Source organism: Poecilia latipinna, unplaced genomic scaffold (assembly GCF_001443285.1).
Source record: "Poecilia latipinna isolate Pla-1442-1.1 unplaced genomic scaffold, P_latipinna-1.0 Scaffold558, whole genome shotgun sequence".
NCBI classification, from domain to species: Eukaryota; Metazoa; Chordata; class Actinopteri; order Cyprinodontiformes; family Poeciliidae; genus Poecilia; species Poecilia latipinna.
Window position 1 is genome coordinate 285,164 of NW_015113174.1, and position 14,462 is coordinate 299,625.

General features: G+C 41.1%; 1 protein-coding gene across 1 annotated transcript in view; it reads left to right on the top strand.

The window, feature by feature from the left end:
* Nucleotides 1-495: 495 nt before the first annotated feature.
* The window catches only part of znf407 (zinc finger protein 407), a 200,275-nt gene continuing 186,308 nt past the window's right edge, over nt 496-14,462 (top strand). The window contains exons 1-4 of the mRNA XM_015041575.1: nt 496-586; nt 3,992-4,623; nt 4,812-7,010; nt 14,091-14,205. Coding sequence (XP_014897061.1) covers nt 4,059-4,623; nt 4,812-7,010; nt 14,091-14,205 — 2,879 coding nt within the window. The 5' untranslated portion in view covers nt 496-586; nt 3,992-4,058. The remainder of the gene's footprint in view (nt 587-3,991; nt 4,624-4,811; nt 7,011-14,090; nt 14,206-14,462) is intronic.

The following is a 14,462-nucleotide window of genomic DNA, read 5'->3' on the forward strand; positions in this document are numbered from 1 at the left end:
AATGTAAAACTTAAAATGTTCTCAGTTTTTGAAACCATGTACATATACGCGAACAAATGAATATTTCTGTTTTATCATGTATTGGTAATATGACTATTTGTGCTTTTTAAATTTTATTTTAAATTTATGCTGACTTTTTATGTGTTTTTTATTACTACATGCTCCCTGGATTCGGTTAGACAGATATTTAAAATGTTGATGCGTCTTTATTTTATATAGACCACCTGGTTTTATGCTTTATTCTATCGTTGGAAAATTGCCAAATTAAAAATGAGTAATGAGTTCATATTTTTCCTTTCTTTTCCAATACGTCTTCAGCTTTTATTATCCGTCAGTTATTCACTATCAATGTATTTATACGGCAAAATGCAAAGTCCTTTGTGCGCTAAATTGTTTTAAGAGGTTTTAACGGGCATCTTTGTTCAATATTCCCATGGTACTAAAATGCATCATGTGGTCTACCAGCTGATGTAGAAAAAACCCGGGGACAACAAGGCCGCCTGTGACGCATCGCTCACGCTACGGTACGCCATTTGTGTCTAGCAGCAAAAAAGCGCGCACCGCGGAGACACTCACCTAACAAGGGGTAAGTCCGCTTGATTTATGAAATTTAGTTCATATTTTTACTCAAGCTGCGTTTAAATTGGCGACATTTATGGATATACGGTGTTTTAACGTGCTGTTCAGACTATATGGGTGACTAATTCAGAGGTCGACGTTAGCCTCCTTTTTGGGCCTCTGTGCTGCCGTCGTTTTCCAAACGTTCGAGCTTGTTAGACCCGCCTTAGCCCTGCTATGATTGGCTGACATAGCCGAAAAAGGCATTTCATTGGACGCGCTGTGAGTCTGTGAAAGTACAGTAGAGGAACGTGTTGCTAGTTAGCAAGTTAGCAGCAGACTCCAGCTTCAGCAGTGCTACATAATTTTACTCTGACACGGGGACATAAACTATTTGAACCCTTAAATATATGGGTTTTTGCAAAAGTGGTGCACCTTGCGGAATGGTTTTTTATAGTTTTTCTTTGGTGTAGAGGTCTTAGCGTGCTTTACAATCATCTGTGGCTAACTTTAACACGACTTTCAGTTAATGTTGCCGGGCTAGTTAGTAAGCAAAAAGTCAAACTTAATGTAGTCAGCCACCAAAATGTTTTAAGTAGTTTTGTAAAATATGAAGGACGTAAGATGTTGCATGTATCTATATCTGCATCTCCTCTCCTAGGAGCTATCGTGGTAAAACTAAAACTTTCACTGTCCGTTTGGACAACATTTGGTCTTCTCCTCAAATATTGTCCAGACAGGGATAAAAAAAAATCTACTTTCACTAGGAGTTTTATAAGATTTTGTTGAAGATCTGTTGCCTCCACCTTTATTCCACATGTACAGTGGATGTAGCTGATCTTTCATTGTCAATATAAAAGAATGCTTCTGTATTTTACATTTTTTGGCTTTCTTGAAATGTTTGTTAAGCTATGTTTTATAGATTTTTCTTATATTTGTGGATACAAAAATGTTGCATTAGTTTAATTTAATTTCTAAGCATGTTAGCAATTAGAAAACAACAGCTGGATGGTCACTTTAGAAAGTGGAAATATAGAAGTTAAATTAGGAAATAAAATTAAAAAATAAGTAGATAAATGGTTAACCCCCAGTCTTTGGCTTGTTAAAATAGCATGCAAACAGTTATAGAAAATTGTGTTTTCTGTCCATACCTGATGTGTTTTGACATGGATACAGAACTTAAATTGTTGACAAAATAGTGAAAGCTTTGCCAACTGGCCAAGGTTTGAAAATACAAAAACATACAAAAGTGAACAATTACACATTAACACCAGTAGGATACATACATATGCCCATTGAAGTGCTGTTTGAACTGTGCAGTTACAATTCCCGAAATATTCATTCATGTTGAACTTTTTCACATTTATGTTACCACCGAAAACTTCAAGGTGAAATAACTTTATTGAAAATGCTAACACAAAGTAGCACATAGCAGAATTATGTTCAGCCCTATTTACTTCTGATTAAAAACCACTGCAACCATCCATCTTCCGTACACCCTTGTTCCTAATCAGGTCAGGAGGGGTGCTGGTGCCTATCTCCAGCGAACGTTTCGGGCGAGAGACGGGGTTCACCCTGGACAGGTCACCATTCTGTCACAGGGCAACACAGAGACAGACCGGACAAACAACCATGCACACACTCACACCTAGGGACAATTTGGAGAGACCAATTAACTTAACAGTCATATTTTTTGGACTTTGGGAGGAAGCTGGAGAGAACCCAGCATGCACAGGGGGAACATGCAAACTCCATGCAGAAAGACCCCAGGCTGGGAATCAAACCCAGGACCTTCTTGCTGAAAAGGCAACAGTGCAACCAACTGCGCCACTGCCACTGCAACCAGTCAGCTAATAAGTAAACATAGTCCACTTAAGTGTAATTTAATCTTAGTATGAGCCTCAGAGTTTCATTAGAGACAACTGGTGAACAAACAGCATCGTGGAGACCAAGGAGCACGGCAGAGAAGTTATAAAACATGTCATGTTTGCGAAAATGGGAAGAGTATGGTACAACCTACTGAGACAAAACCACTGACTATTTATTTATTTAACTGACAGACCAGGTAAGGTGTGCATTAATCTGAGAAGGTAACTCAGTAGCTAGCTGCAGAAATCCACAGCTCTGTTGGGAGAATCTTAAGAAGTCTGATGGGAAGGTTAATGTAGCTAGTTCTGTAAGAAAAACCTGCTTGAAAACCTGGCTGAGACTGTGGCAGAGGCTCACCTCTCAGCAGGAGAACGACACTAACCTTCCAGCCAAAGCTAGATCAAAGCACATGTGTTTTGATCTGTACTTTGACTAGGATGGCTTAGTCAAAGTACAGACATAGATCCAAACTGGGATCAAGATTTGAAAACTGATTTTCACGGATATTCTTAATTCACCCATCCAATCTGACTATATAGGCATTAAAAACAAATAGAGGATGAATTCTACCACCGTCTCCTACACCCTCCCTAAAACAAACTGATTATAAAAACACGATATAATTGAATTTACAATATTTACAGCATTAATATAACTCAATTAAGAACCAAATAAAACCTGCTTTTAAATATGTTTTCATAAGTAACAACGATCATTAAGATTGCATGTTTGCTTGTAATATTATTGTTTATATATATATTTAAAAAAATCACGTGAGATTTTTAAAAAATCTCACATGAGACTCACCAATCATATTTACTCCAACAAAACCAGACTTTACCTAAATGTTTTAATGTGAGATAAAGTTGAAAAAAGCTGCAACAAATGCAGTGTTATGATGGATTACCTACAGTGGTTACTTATGTTACTTATAGGTCACTCAGATAATAATGATAGCGATGTAACACAACCTTTTAATTATTAGAAACAACAATCTGTTATGTTCCCAATCTTTTAGTAACAGTTCGTGTCTATTAACACTAGATGGCGACATTTACTCATGTTTAGCCAGACGGAGTTGAACTGGATTTACCTTCACATAGTCTTGGCTGTGGTGTCCAAACTTTTTGCCATGCAGGCCAAAATTGTGAAGATGACAGTAGTCATGGGCCACAAAGATTAGATTTTTAAATAAAAATGCAAAAAGGAATGTGAGTTTTTTTTTTATTATTATTATTTTATTATACATGCAAATCAGTAGTCAGAAATGGGATATTTAAATGAAAATAATGTTTTTTTGTAGGGAATTAATATGTAATTCATAGTAATTCTGAAATATGTATAACGTTTCACATTGCTCTTATTAAAAGAAAGACATATCATTTATGAAAGTATAGGTTCAATTGTAGGACATTATGAGCTACATACAAACTCATTCTGAGAGCTACATCCAATCTTGGAGTTGGTATTGGCTGTTATGCAGTAATATATTGTAGACACTTGGACATGCCGCATATAAACATTTTTTTTTTTTTTTTTTTTTTTTTTTTTTTTTTTTCCTCAAGATTTTGATGCGGTTTTGATGACACCACTGGATTTCACATTTGTGCGAAACTATAACAGGAAATGATATGGAAAAAACCCTGGAATTAGGAGAGGGGGATGCTGAGAGGAAATCAGCTGAAAACGACTTTGTGAAGGTGCCGGCAGATGATATGGAGATGGAAGAAACCACAGGGGTCTCCCCTGGCAGCGCTGGTGAACTCGATAAGGCAGAGGAAGAACGTGCTGAGAGGCCATCGCCAGACGGTGGACGCGAGGGCGGGGAGAACGTTTGCAAAGTTTGTGGGTTCTCAACCATGTACCCGAGATCACTGAAAACTCATTATACAAGAAAACATGGGAAAGTCACTGAAAAAAATCCTCCACCTGATGAAGAAAAGGTAAATAATCTTAATGCTAGTGAAGTCCAAGAGCAAGTCACCATAAAAACCGAGGAAGACGACGGTGAACAAAACCAGAGTCCAGATTTAGACCAGGAAGAGAATAACATGGCTCAGGAGAGAAGAGTGAGCAAGCGAACCCCGAAACCTAAGATCATTTATTCCTGCAACTACTGTGGACATGAATTTAGGGACAAGGCTCCTCTCGATGTCCACATTCAGAGATATCATGCCAAAGATGTCCCTTTAACTTGTGAGTATCCCCTTATCTTCTGTTCACAGTTGACATTTCATCCATGAAAATATTTACATCCTCAACCATACAGGTGAAATACATTTTTAAGTGAATTAAATATTAACATTGGATACTGATGACCATGATGTTTCTCTGTACTTGTTGAGAAAGGCTAAAAAGAAGGATATCTCTCTGTGTCTTATTAGTTGAGGTGGAGGAGAACGTGGGCGAATCGGAGGAAGCCGTGGAGAGCTGCAGCACTGAAAAGGCTTCACCGTCAAAAGTGGCACCAAAGCGTGTTCTCAGCAGGTTCCAGCTGAAATGTCCAATCTGTGATTTCAGGGTGGGCAGCACTGCAGTGCTGGAAAGGCACACTCGCGATAAACACCCCACCCTAGAGTGGCTCCGCTGCAAAGTCTGCAACTTCTTTGCAGCGACTTCAGAGTGGATGAGTTCTCACCTGTCGTCGGATGGCCATTTGGAGCAACAGAAAGTAAAAAAAAGCTCAGAAGCTTCTTCATTTGAACAGTGCGTTGAGAAAGTTAGCAGAGACTGTGCAGGAGAGGATGCAGTTGTGGGTCACCTCGATCAGGTGGTCCCCGGAGAAGGGACTACTTTGACCAAAGATCAACAGAAAGCCGATGAGCTGTCAGAGGCAGCCGAGTCTGTGCTGACTGAGGAAGAAGATGCAGAACTTGAGCCTCCAAGAAAGAAAAGAGGAAGACCAAAACAAGGGTCTTCTACAACTTGTGGATACTGTGGCTTGGTTGTGTCCAACGCCACTAATCTCAGTGTTCACGTTCGCCGCAAACACAGCAAAGATTATGGCTACAGCTGCACTTTGTGCAACTACAGCTGTGTCACCAAGGGAGATATGGATCGTCACTGTTTTACTAAGAAGCATGTGAAAAGGGCACAGGAGAGTTCGAGTAAGAGCCCGGCGAGGGCCGACTCCGGTGCGCCGTTGCTTGAGCCAACCAGCGCACCAGCTGCTGGCACACAGCCTACTGACGCAAGGCAAGAACAGGATGGGGAACTTCTTGGAGAGCACAAAGACCAAGACCAAACTGAGTCTGACACAAGCCAGCAAAAAAGCAAGTATGACTCTGTCAATGCTTGCAGTCTTTGTGATTTTGTTGCCCAGTCAATCCCATCCCTCCATCTCCATGTCAAGAGAAAGCACACCAAAGATTTTGAGTACGTTTGTCTAGCATGCAGCTACTATGCCGTCACTAGTAGGGAAATGTATCGTCATGCTAGCACAGAGAAGCACAAACAAAAAAGTCAGAAATATCTGGAACATCAAAAGGGCAAAGAACAAAGAGCTTCAGAACATCCCTTAAAAGAGACGGGGATCAATGAGCCTCCTGGGCAGAACTCCAGCACTGGCTGTGAACATCCAAACCCCTCAGATTGGTCGGGATCTTGCTACATTGACAGCCCGTGTGTGGAAATGCAAGATCCAGCTGCGCCATCTGTCACTACAGAGATTGTTCGTGTTGTGGTTGGTGGAACTGGAGGTGAAGATGAAATGCAAGTGACAACTAATACATCGTCGGCTGACAATGAACCAGAATCAACCAGCCGGACAGCTGAGATGACTGTGCAGCAGGCTTCAGCCGAACTTCATCTTCCATTAGATGAGTCTGCACATGAAGAGAATCAGAATTTAGAGGGTACACAAGCAAGAGAGGAGACTTCAAAGGAAGATGCAGCGGTTGTTGATATGCAAATGTCCAAAGCTCCCCCGTTTGATGCCAGCATTGTTTCCTTCAAGGCCCTTGCAGAGCAGGAGGTAACATTGACAGAGAGTATGGCGCTGGAAGGAGAGGCCCCTGTTATATCTTTGACTGGAGGGCCAATATCTAGTGTCACGTCCCCCAGCTCGACATATGTGAGAAAGCTCAAACCCAAGGAGATGAAGGTCAGGGATGAAGCCAAAGCCTGCAGCTCTCGCATACGCTGCGAGGACTGCGGCTTCATGGCAGACGGTCTCAGCGGCCTCAACGTCCACATCTCAATGAAGCACCCGTCCAAAGAGAGGCACTTCCACTGCCTGGTGTGTGGCAAGTCCTTCTACACCGAGAGCAACCTGCACCAGCACCTCTCCAGCGCCGCCCATCTCCGCAATGAGCAGAACAGCGTGGAGGAGCTGCCCGAGGGGGGCGCGAGCTTCAAGTGCGTGAAATGCACCGACCGCTTCGAGACGGAGCAGGACTTGTTTGTCCACATCAAGGAGAAGCACGAGGAGCTCCTGCGTGAGGTCAACAAGTATGTGCTGGAGGACACGGAGCAGATCAACCGCGAGCGCGAGGAGAACCAGGGCAGTGTATGCAAATACTGCGGCAAGGTGTGCAAGAGCAGCAACTCCATGGCCTTCCTGGCACACATTCGCACACACACTGGTACGTGAGCTCGCCTTCGCACACTCACTCACTGAATCTTCATCCCTCTCTCCTACTTTGAACATGTTGTGAAAACATGCATATCATTATTAGTTGTACCACATAGTTTAGCTGCTTGATTTGAAAACATCATTACATATGTATTATTACAAATTCACTACTTTGCAGCGGCATACATTATTAAAACCTCTTGTAACCGATACAGATTACATACGCTGCTCTTTGGAAGTCTGGGTGAGCACTTAAATGTGACACGTTTTCCTGAATATGTCAAAACAATAATCTCCTTTAGTGAGTGTTTAGCGATTAGGCCTTTGTTGTTGTTTTTTTTTTAGATGCAACAGCATTAAATAGGGCGAAACAGACTCCTTCAGTGGCTGCTGAGGCTATTGTCAAGGCCACTATCTACTTCAGCCAGGTAATAGTTCTTTTTTTTGTAGAGGTGAAGGTAGAGACTGATTGAGCTTCAAACCAACAGGAGAGACGCTAATGGACCCCAGATTGGGATTTCCTGAGCAACGCTTGGTCAGAGACATGTGCGACTCATAATTGATGTGTCCATTACCAAGACTCAGTTGTAATTATAGTCAATAAGTCTCTGTAAATGTGTTAAAGCTTAGGCTAAAAGCATTGGAGGTCCAAAGAGAGGTGGGCTAATAATTTAAAATAATCAATGCAGACATATTCAAAGCCTTTAATTTCCCTGGTGTCTGTATGTCCATGTTTGCGCATATATATATGTGTGTGTGTGTGTGTGTGTGTGTGTGAGAGAGAGACGGAGAGAGAGAGGGGTTGTATGCCTGGTGTGTGTGTGTGTGTGTATGTGTGTGTGTGTGTGTGTGTGTGTGTGTGTGTGTGTGTGTGTGTATGTCAGCCTTCATGGCTAGCTGATTATCCTCAATCCATTAGGATTTATCTTGTCATTTATAATGCAAAGCAGGGCTGCATTGGTCAGGGCTTCGGCAGGGAGGCGTCCGGCAGGTTAAGAACACGGGGCGCTCCATTACTTTCCCTGACCGTGTGTATTAATTGCTTTTAAAATCAACTTAATGCAGGAACGAGATGTGAGGGCGCCATCAATAAATGCCCCTCTCTGCCTCCCATAGTCCATCCTCCCTTTCAGGCTAAACTTTAATGGGACTTTAATTGAAGTCTGTGCTCTGTGTTTACTGTGTGTGTGTACATGTGTCTTTGTGGGCGTGTGAAGCCTCCTTTTAGAGTCAGACAAAGTAAGGAAGGTTTCCACTTGGAGACAGTGGATGGCCTGAGTGGGTATTTTAGCTGACCAGCTAACCTGATGACTATTTATCCAAGTTTGACATGACTGTTGATTTTACCTTATGTATAACTGCCTAGCTAAAGAACAAAAAAAAAACACGTGATTATCATGAAAAAGGTAAATATTTCTTGTTGCTCCTTTCAGAGGGTGAAACTCATGAATTATATAAACGTCGAGGGCGAAAAGCCACCCTGTTGTCTTTTGTAGTTTTGATGCTTGAAAATTAGAATATTGTGTATAATTAATATATTGGAAACTCATGTTGTCACACCCTAGTCAGCTAATTAACTGAAAACACCTTCAAAGGTTTCTTGACCCTCCAAGTGGTCTATAAGTCAATAGACTGAACAGATGTCCAGAAGACTCTCATACACCCCACAAAGAGGATACGCCATAAAAGATTATTGCTGGTTGTTCAGCAAACATGTTAATAGGAAGCTGAGTGGAAGAAAAGTAATTTAGGAAACACTGTGGTAGGAAAACATGCAGCACCAACTTGGATAACTTCGGCTTTGAGAGGATCATCAAACCAAATGTATTTAAGAATTTGTGGGAGCCCAAATTCAATTGAGAATCTGTGGCAAGACTTGGAAATCAAATTATATTTGCCTTATGCCTCACAATTATAGACTGATTTTGTGTTGATTCAGCCCAGAAATTCAAGAGGCATCAGCACATTTTATTCCAGCGCAATCTTCTTAAATTTAAGAGGGGTATTGGAGGAAATGACGCCGTAGTCCTGGATTAATACAATTTATCTAATTTTACAGATCTTACATCACGGTTCCTTGTGTGCCAAAGTCCAATTTCTTCCTGCTGAACTCAAACGGCTTAAAGCTGTGAAAACTGGAGGTTAAATCCCAATGATTAATGCGTAGCTTCTACACTCTTCATATTAATGGTTACCCTACACATATTCATAATTTTACCCAGTGTCATAATTCTTGAGTTTTGAGGTCACTTACTTAGTGTTACTTAAGAAAATGAAAGTAGTGACACCGAGGTCCCAAAAGATGGCGTCCAGTCAAGGGCACATTAAAGTTTCAAATAAACAGTTTGTTTTGTTTTTATCCAACAGAGTGGCGGACTTGCTTAGGTGATTAAATCCCCACTTTTAAGAGCGCTTTCCGTTTCGAAGACGAGCCTTATTTCTCCTCGTTTTGACAGCATACGTCAGTTGCTATTATTGCTAAATTCCCTCATTACAGTGAATTATTTACCTTTTCACGTGCGGCCATTCATTCTGAGAGTTTGTTCGCGGGTGCCGCGGAGCGGCACGGTGGGGTTCTGCCAGTTTCTGAGCAGGGAGCACGTCCAGATCCTTTTAATTAAGACCTAGTTTTTATTCACTTGATTAATCAGTGAAATCAGGGAACGGTGGTGGGAGGCTGCACACAGATTTGTCAATTTGTCCCTTTAAGGAAACCCGTACACATGGCTTGCGTTTTTGCCAATGAGCTGAAATTAGCATTTCGAGCTAAATTGGTCACTTTTTCACCAAAGCGAGCTGTCTGACCTCAGACCGAGGCTTCAAGCAATACGCACACATGCAAGGCATGGGAGCTAACACACAGGGTGGGATTTGGGTTGCTATTTAGAATTGCTAATAATTTTTTTTTATTAAAAGAACACCCAATACAATGGCAATTTCTTTGTATGGATATTTTTTTTAAAAAAGTGGATCTTAAAAGTATATACACTCCCATTAATATTTCAGCTTTTTATGTTTAAAAAAAAATCACATGTACTTTGCCCATAAATTAAGGGAACTTTTGTTTGGCTTCTATTTTTTCCCTTTGTTGCAACAACACCTATAGCTGTTTTTTTTTTTTTTGTTGTTGTTTTTTTTGCCAAAGTGACCAACATGATTATTTTGGCTGAAAAGCAACAAATGCTTTTCGAAGATTAGGACGGTGTCCCACAGCAGTGTGTGACCAAGCTGGTGACCAGCATGAAGAGTAGGTGCCACTTTTTATTTTATTTTGAATTTTTGTAAGAAAAGCAGCCTGAAAGCTGGATGAATAAAAAAAGGGAACATTCAGCAGCTGTGGGGAATGTGTTAAAACATGCTACCAGGTTGCATAAAGGGAAGTGGAGGACGCCTTTGCAGTTTACTCGTACAGTCCTCCACATGTCAAAATATTTCAGGCTCCATTGCATCATTATTTAATTTCCATTGTCATGTTTGTCAGTTGTGGAAGTGCAGTATTAACATACTTCATGCGTTTTTTTCTTTTCTTTTTTTTTTTTTTATAACAAAAATGCTGCCACGTTTAAAAAAAAAAAGTAAAAATTCTCGACTTTGTGTACAGAAACCTTTCACAGATGCCACGGAACATTGTGGCGACACGCAGGCAGAAGTGCTTCTCTGGGTGCACTTTTCACACTCTGGTGCTGACAGGTGAAACGTTTCAATAAAGGATCATGTTTAATATATTTCTGACTTGGTGCCAAAATTCAGATCCACTCATTTCTATGCGATAAAAAAAAAGAAGATATTTGTAATCTGACATAATGGAAAGGAAGGCAAGAGATTGAAATAAACTTTATGCGGGTATCTTGCAATCTCATGTGTCAAAGAGAAATGGAACAAACATGAGCACAAAGTCATTTATTCATGTGAAATTGACATGTTTTTATTCTTATTTTCCTCCAAACCTGAAAGCTGAAGGCTACGGCAGAAAGTGTGTGGCATGTAAAAAAAAAAAAAAAAAAAAAAGCTTAAGACATCACGATATGTGAGGTGAAACATTGCATGAGGTTTCTCTCTCCTCTCAGGAAATGAATTAGTCATTCTCTGTCTCATCTGGGATGTGAAGCAGCCACATTGCCCCTGTGTGGATGGCAATATTAATTTAACATGACACCGCATTGATGGTCAATTTCAGTTTCAGGGAGGCTGTTTAAGTAGAGTGGTGGAGTATTAATGTGATAAGATGTTTGAACGGGGGCTGGAGGGAGAGGCGACGGTACATCCCGCTCTCTCTCTTTCTACTCTGCCATGTTTCATGCTCAGCCAGCCATCTGGACAAATCATCTCCCCACACGCCTCTCTCTCTCTCTCTCCCTCTTCTCAACTTTAGGTTGGATGTTTCTGAAAGTGTGTGAGTGAGAAGGGAAGAAAGGATGATTGTCTCTTTATGTTTTCTCAGTGGCCAATGTGTTTTGGGAACATAAAGCTCGGCTGTGAGGCGGGGTTCTGAAACTAACATGTAGGTGTGATGGTGGGTGTGGTGTGACCCTTGCGGCTGTCTTTTTGTTTTTTCATTAGGTGTCGACGGCGGTATTGTTGTGTGTGATTTCTCGGCGTTTGAGTGTGAAGTCTGCAGCTACAATTGGGGCTGTAATAAGTTTTTTTTTTTCCTCTGTCTTTATTAGCTCCTGTGTTTATGCCTATGTAAATATGTGTGGTGTACTGCAGAGATATGCGAAATGAAGAGGCTGGCCATGTGCGACCCCCCTCCCCCCCTCCCCTCCCTCCACACACCCTCTTTCTCTTGTCCCTTGTGTTTATGGACCTTGTTAGCACAAGCTTGCCTTTCAATCTTCGTTACTGGTGTAAAATTCGATGTGTCGTACTTCCAGCTCACAGCAAGTGAACCGTGTATGAACGAATTAGTAATCTACACAAAGTGCTTAATCAAATCAGCAGCTGCCCCTGGAATAAATATTGTAGAACGTCTTGGGATATTTGCTGGCAGAGGGTGAGGGTTTCCTCAAAGATGCATGCGTGGATATCATAGCCGGCTGCCACTTAGAGTGAAGTGTCGCACTGTGTCATGCCAGCCTAAATTCGGCTCAGCCCGCTAACAAATTCTACGTTTGACTTCGTCGTATGCATATGCTTAATTTATGTTTTTTTTTTTTTTTGGGGGGGGGGGGGCTTTTTGAAGAGTAGGTACAAAACAAATTATAATAATATTGGAAATAGGCGTTTTATTTTTTCTAAATGTATAAATCTTGACATGGTGTATTTCCTCAGTTTTTAAATATTTACATTTCACTCCATTGCATACAACGGTCGTTAGTGGATTTGCATAATGGACATCCAGTGAGAACATACCATGTTTTACCTTATTATAGTGTAAATAAAATTGTTGCTGAGACAGACATTCTCCATTGACAGGGCTTTATTAAAACATACAATAATACATAAATCACAAAAAGAATAAAATGATGAACAAAGATTTATATAGAAATTAAGTGGAAGAAACCATGACTTGTTTTCTGGGATTTTATTCATTCATATATTTTTTCACTGTGTAATTAACCTAAAATAATAATAATGGAATGAGATTACCCTACAGTGTTGGAATATACCTGTAGACATGCATCCACCCATTTACAGATTATTTTTAGTTCAGTATTTCACTTAAAAGTTCTACATTTATCCACTATATACTGCTAGAGGGCGATAGTGAGCTGGTTTCTGCATTGTGTGCTCAGGTGAAGAAGAAAACCGGACAGAAAGTGTTCTTCAGCGGAACGTCAATATAGTTCTTGCGTCCTTGTTGTTAGAAAAATCCTCTGAAATATGAAAACAGCAGAGATGTCTCGCCGCTAAATTTCCTTACAACAACCTTTGTTGTTGTTTTTCTTCTTCTCCACATAATGTGAGATTTGTTTTGTTCTTCTGCTGTACGCATGGCGCCAGCGTCCGACACAGCGTTTTATTGTCCCTGCCGGCGCACAACCAAGGTCTTCACACAGTTCTGGGCGTCACCCAGAGCTTTGCTGCAGGAGGGATTAGTTCATTTCACAAATTGTTAAATTGTTTTTATATGAAAATATGGAAAGCTTCACACATTATATGCGGTAAAGAGGACTAGGAAGTTTAAATCAGGCTGAAGTTTTTGTCACCTCTCAGCCAGTTCGTCCCATCACTAATTCATTCAAGCCTCATAATTTGTTGAGGGATAAAACTGCACTTTACGGCCATGATGGCTTCAGTTTGAGATGAAGCAACAAGGTCTATGATTAACAATGCTACATTACTACTGTGAAACATGGAGGTGGAGCATTTGAGACCTAAGAAACTACAGGGAAGTGGGTCAAAATTAACAACAAAGATGAATACTGAAAAATGATTTGCTCTCAATCTTTGATTGGTTGCAGCAGGAGAAACCAACGGTTCTGGAGAGGCCTTCTCTTTCACAATACTCTTTTGATCAGAGCCATGTTGGTAGAAAAGCAGAAAAGTTTAAACTCTTCCTGGCTACGCAAACTTACTAGCACAACCGCATATAAACGATAAACATTTCCCTGCAGACTCTCACTGAAGGAGATGTTTTTGGAACACAGAAGGTGACTTTTTTTTTTGTAGTATGCTCCTTTTAAGTTGAGCTGGTGGCTGTTCATGCATCACACAGATAGTGCAGGCATCTGCCCTCACTGCTCTGCGGTTAAATGATGGATGGCGAAGAGAAGCTTTGCCACTCTCTCAAACGCTACCCCGCCCTCCGGACTTATTAATGACAATAATTAGGAGGAAACCTCCCTGTGAAGCCCGCCAGAGTGATTAGTGCTTTAATGATGGAATGGGAGGTAGCGAGTGCACCCAGAATTGATTTACGTATTCGCCCTGACCTTTGGAATCCAATTTACACATCCACAGGCAAAGAAAGAGTTGGTAGGAGATGAAGGAGAGTGACAAGGATAGATAGAGAGTGAAAGAAAAGCTGCTTGGCACTTGAAGTGGGACTCTAGTTTTTATTGGTGCTGAATTAGGGACATATGTCTTTTTTTAAAATCTTTTGTTCTTTTTTTTTTTTTCTTATTGTTGCGTCTGATTTGCTTTGCAGGATCTAAGCCCTTCATGTGTAAGATCTGCAACTTCGCCACTGCTCAGCTGGGAGACGCCCGGAACCACGTGAAGAGGCATCTCGGGATGCGGGAGTACAAATGTGACATTTGCGGGTGAGTGACGAGAGTCGGTTTTCACTTCTCGGTTAGCTTCCTTCCTTCAGAAGCCCTTCGCTCCGATGACGGCGGTGGTGAATAAACAAGCTTTTACACGCATAAGAAGAACTTGCAGAAATGCCTCAGGAGGAACTGTATCCGCAGCGGCTGCCAAAGTTTAGGCCGTTTTTGTCAATTTGAGATGGAAACAAATCATCAAAAGCCAAGATTTGTCCCACGAGCGCCGCTCTATGAAGTGTGAACTACAAATTATC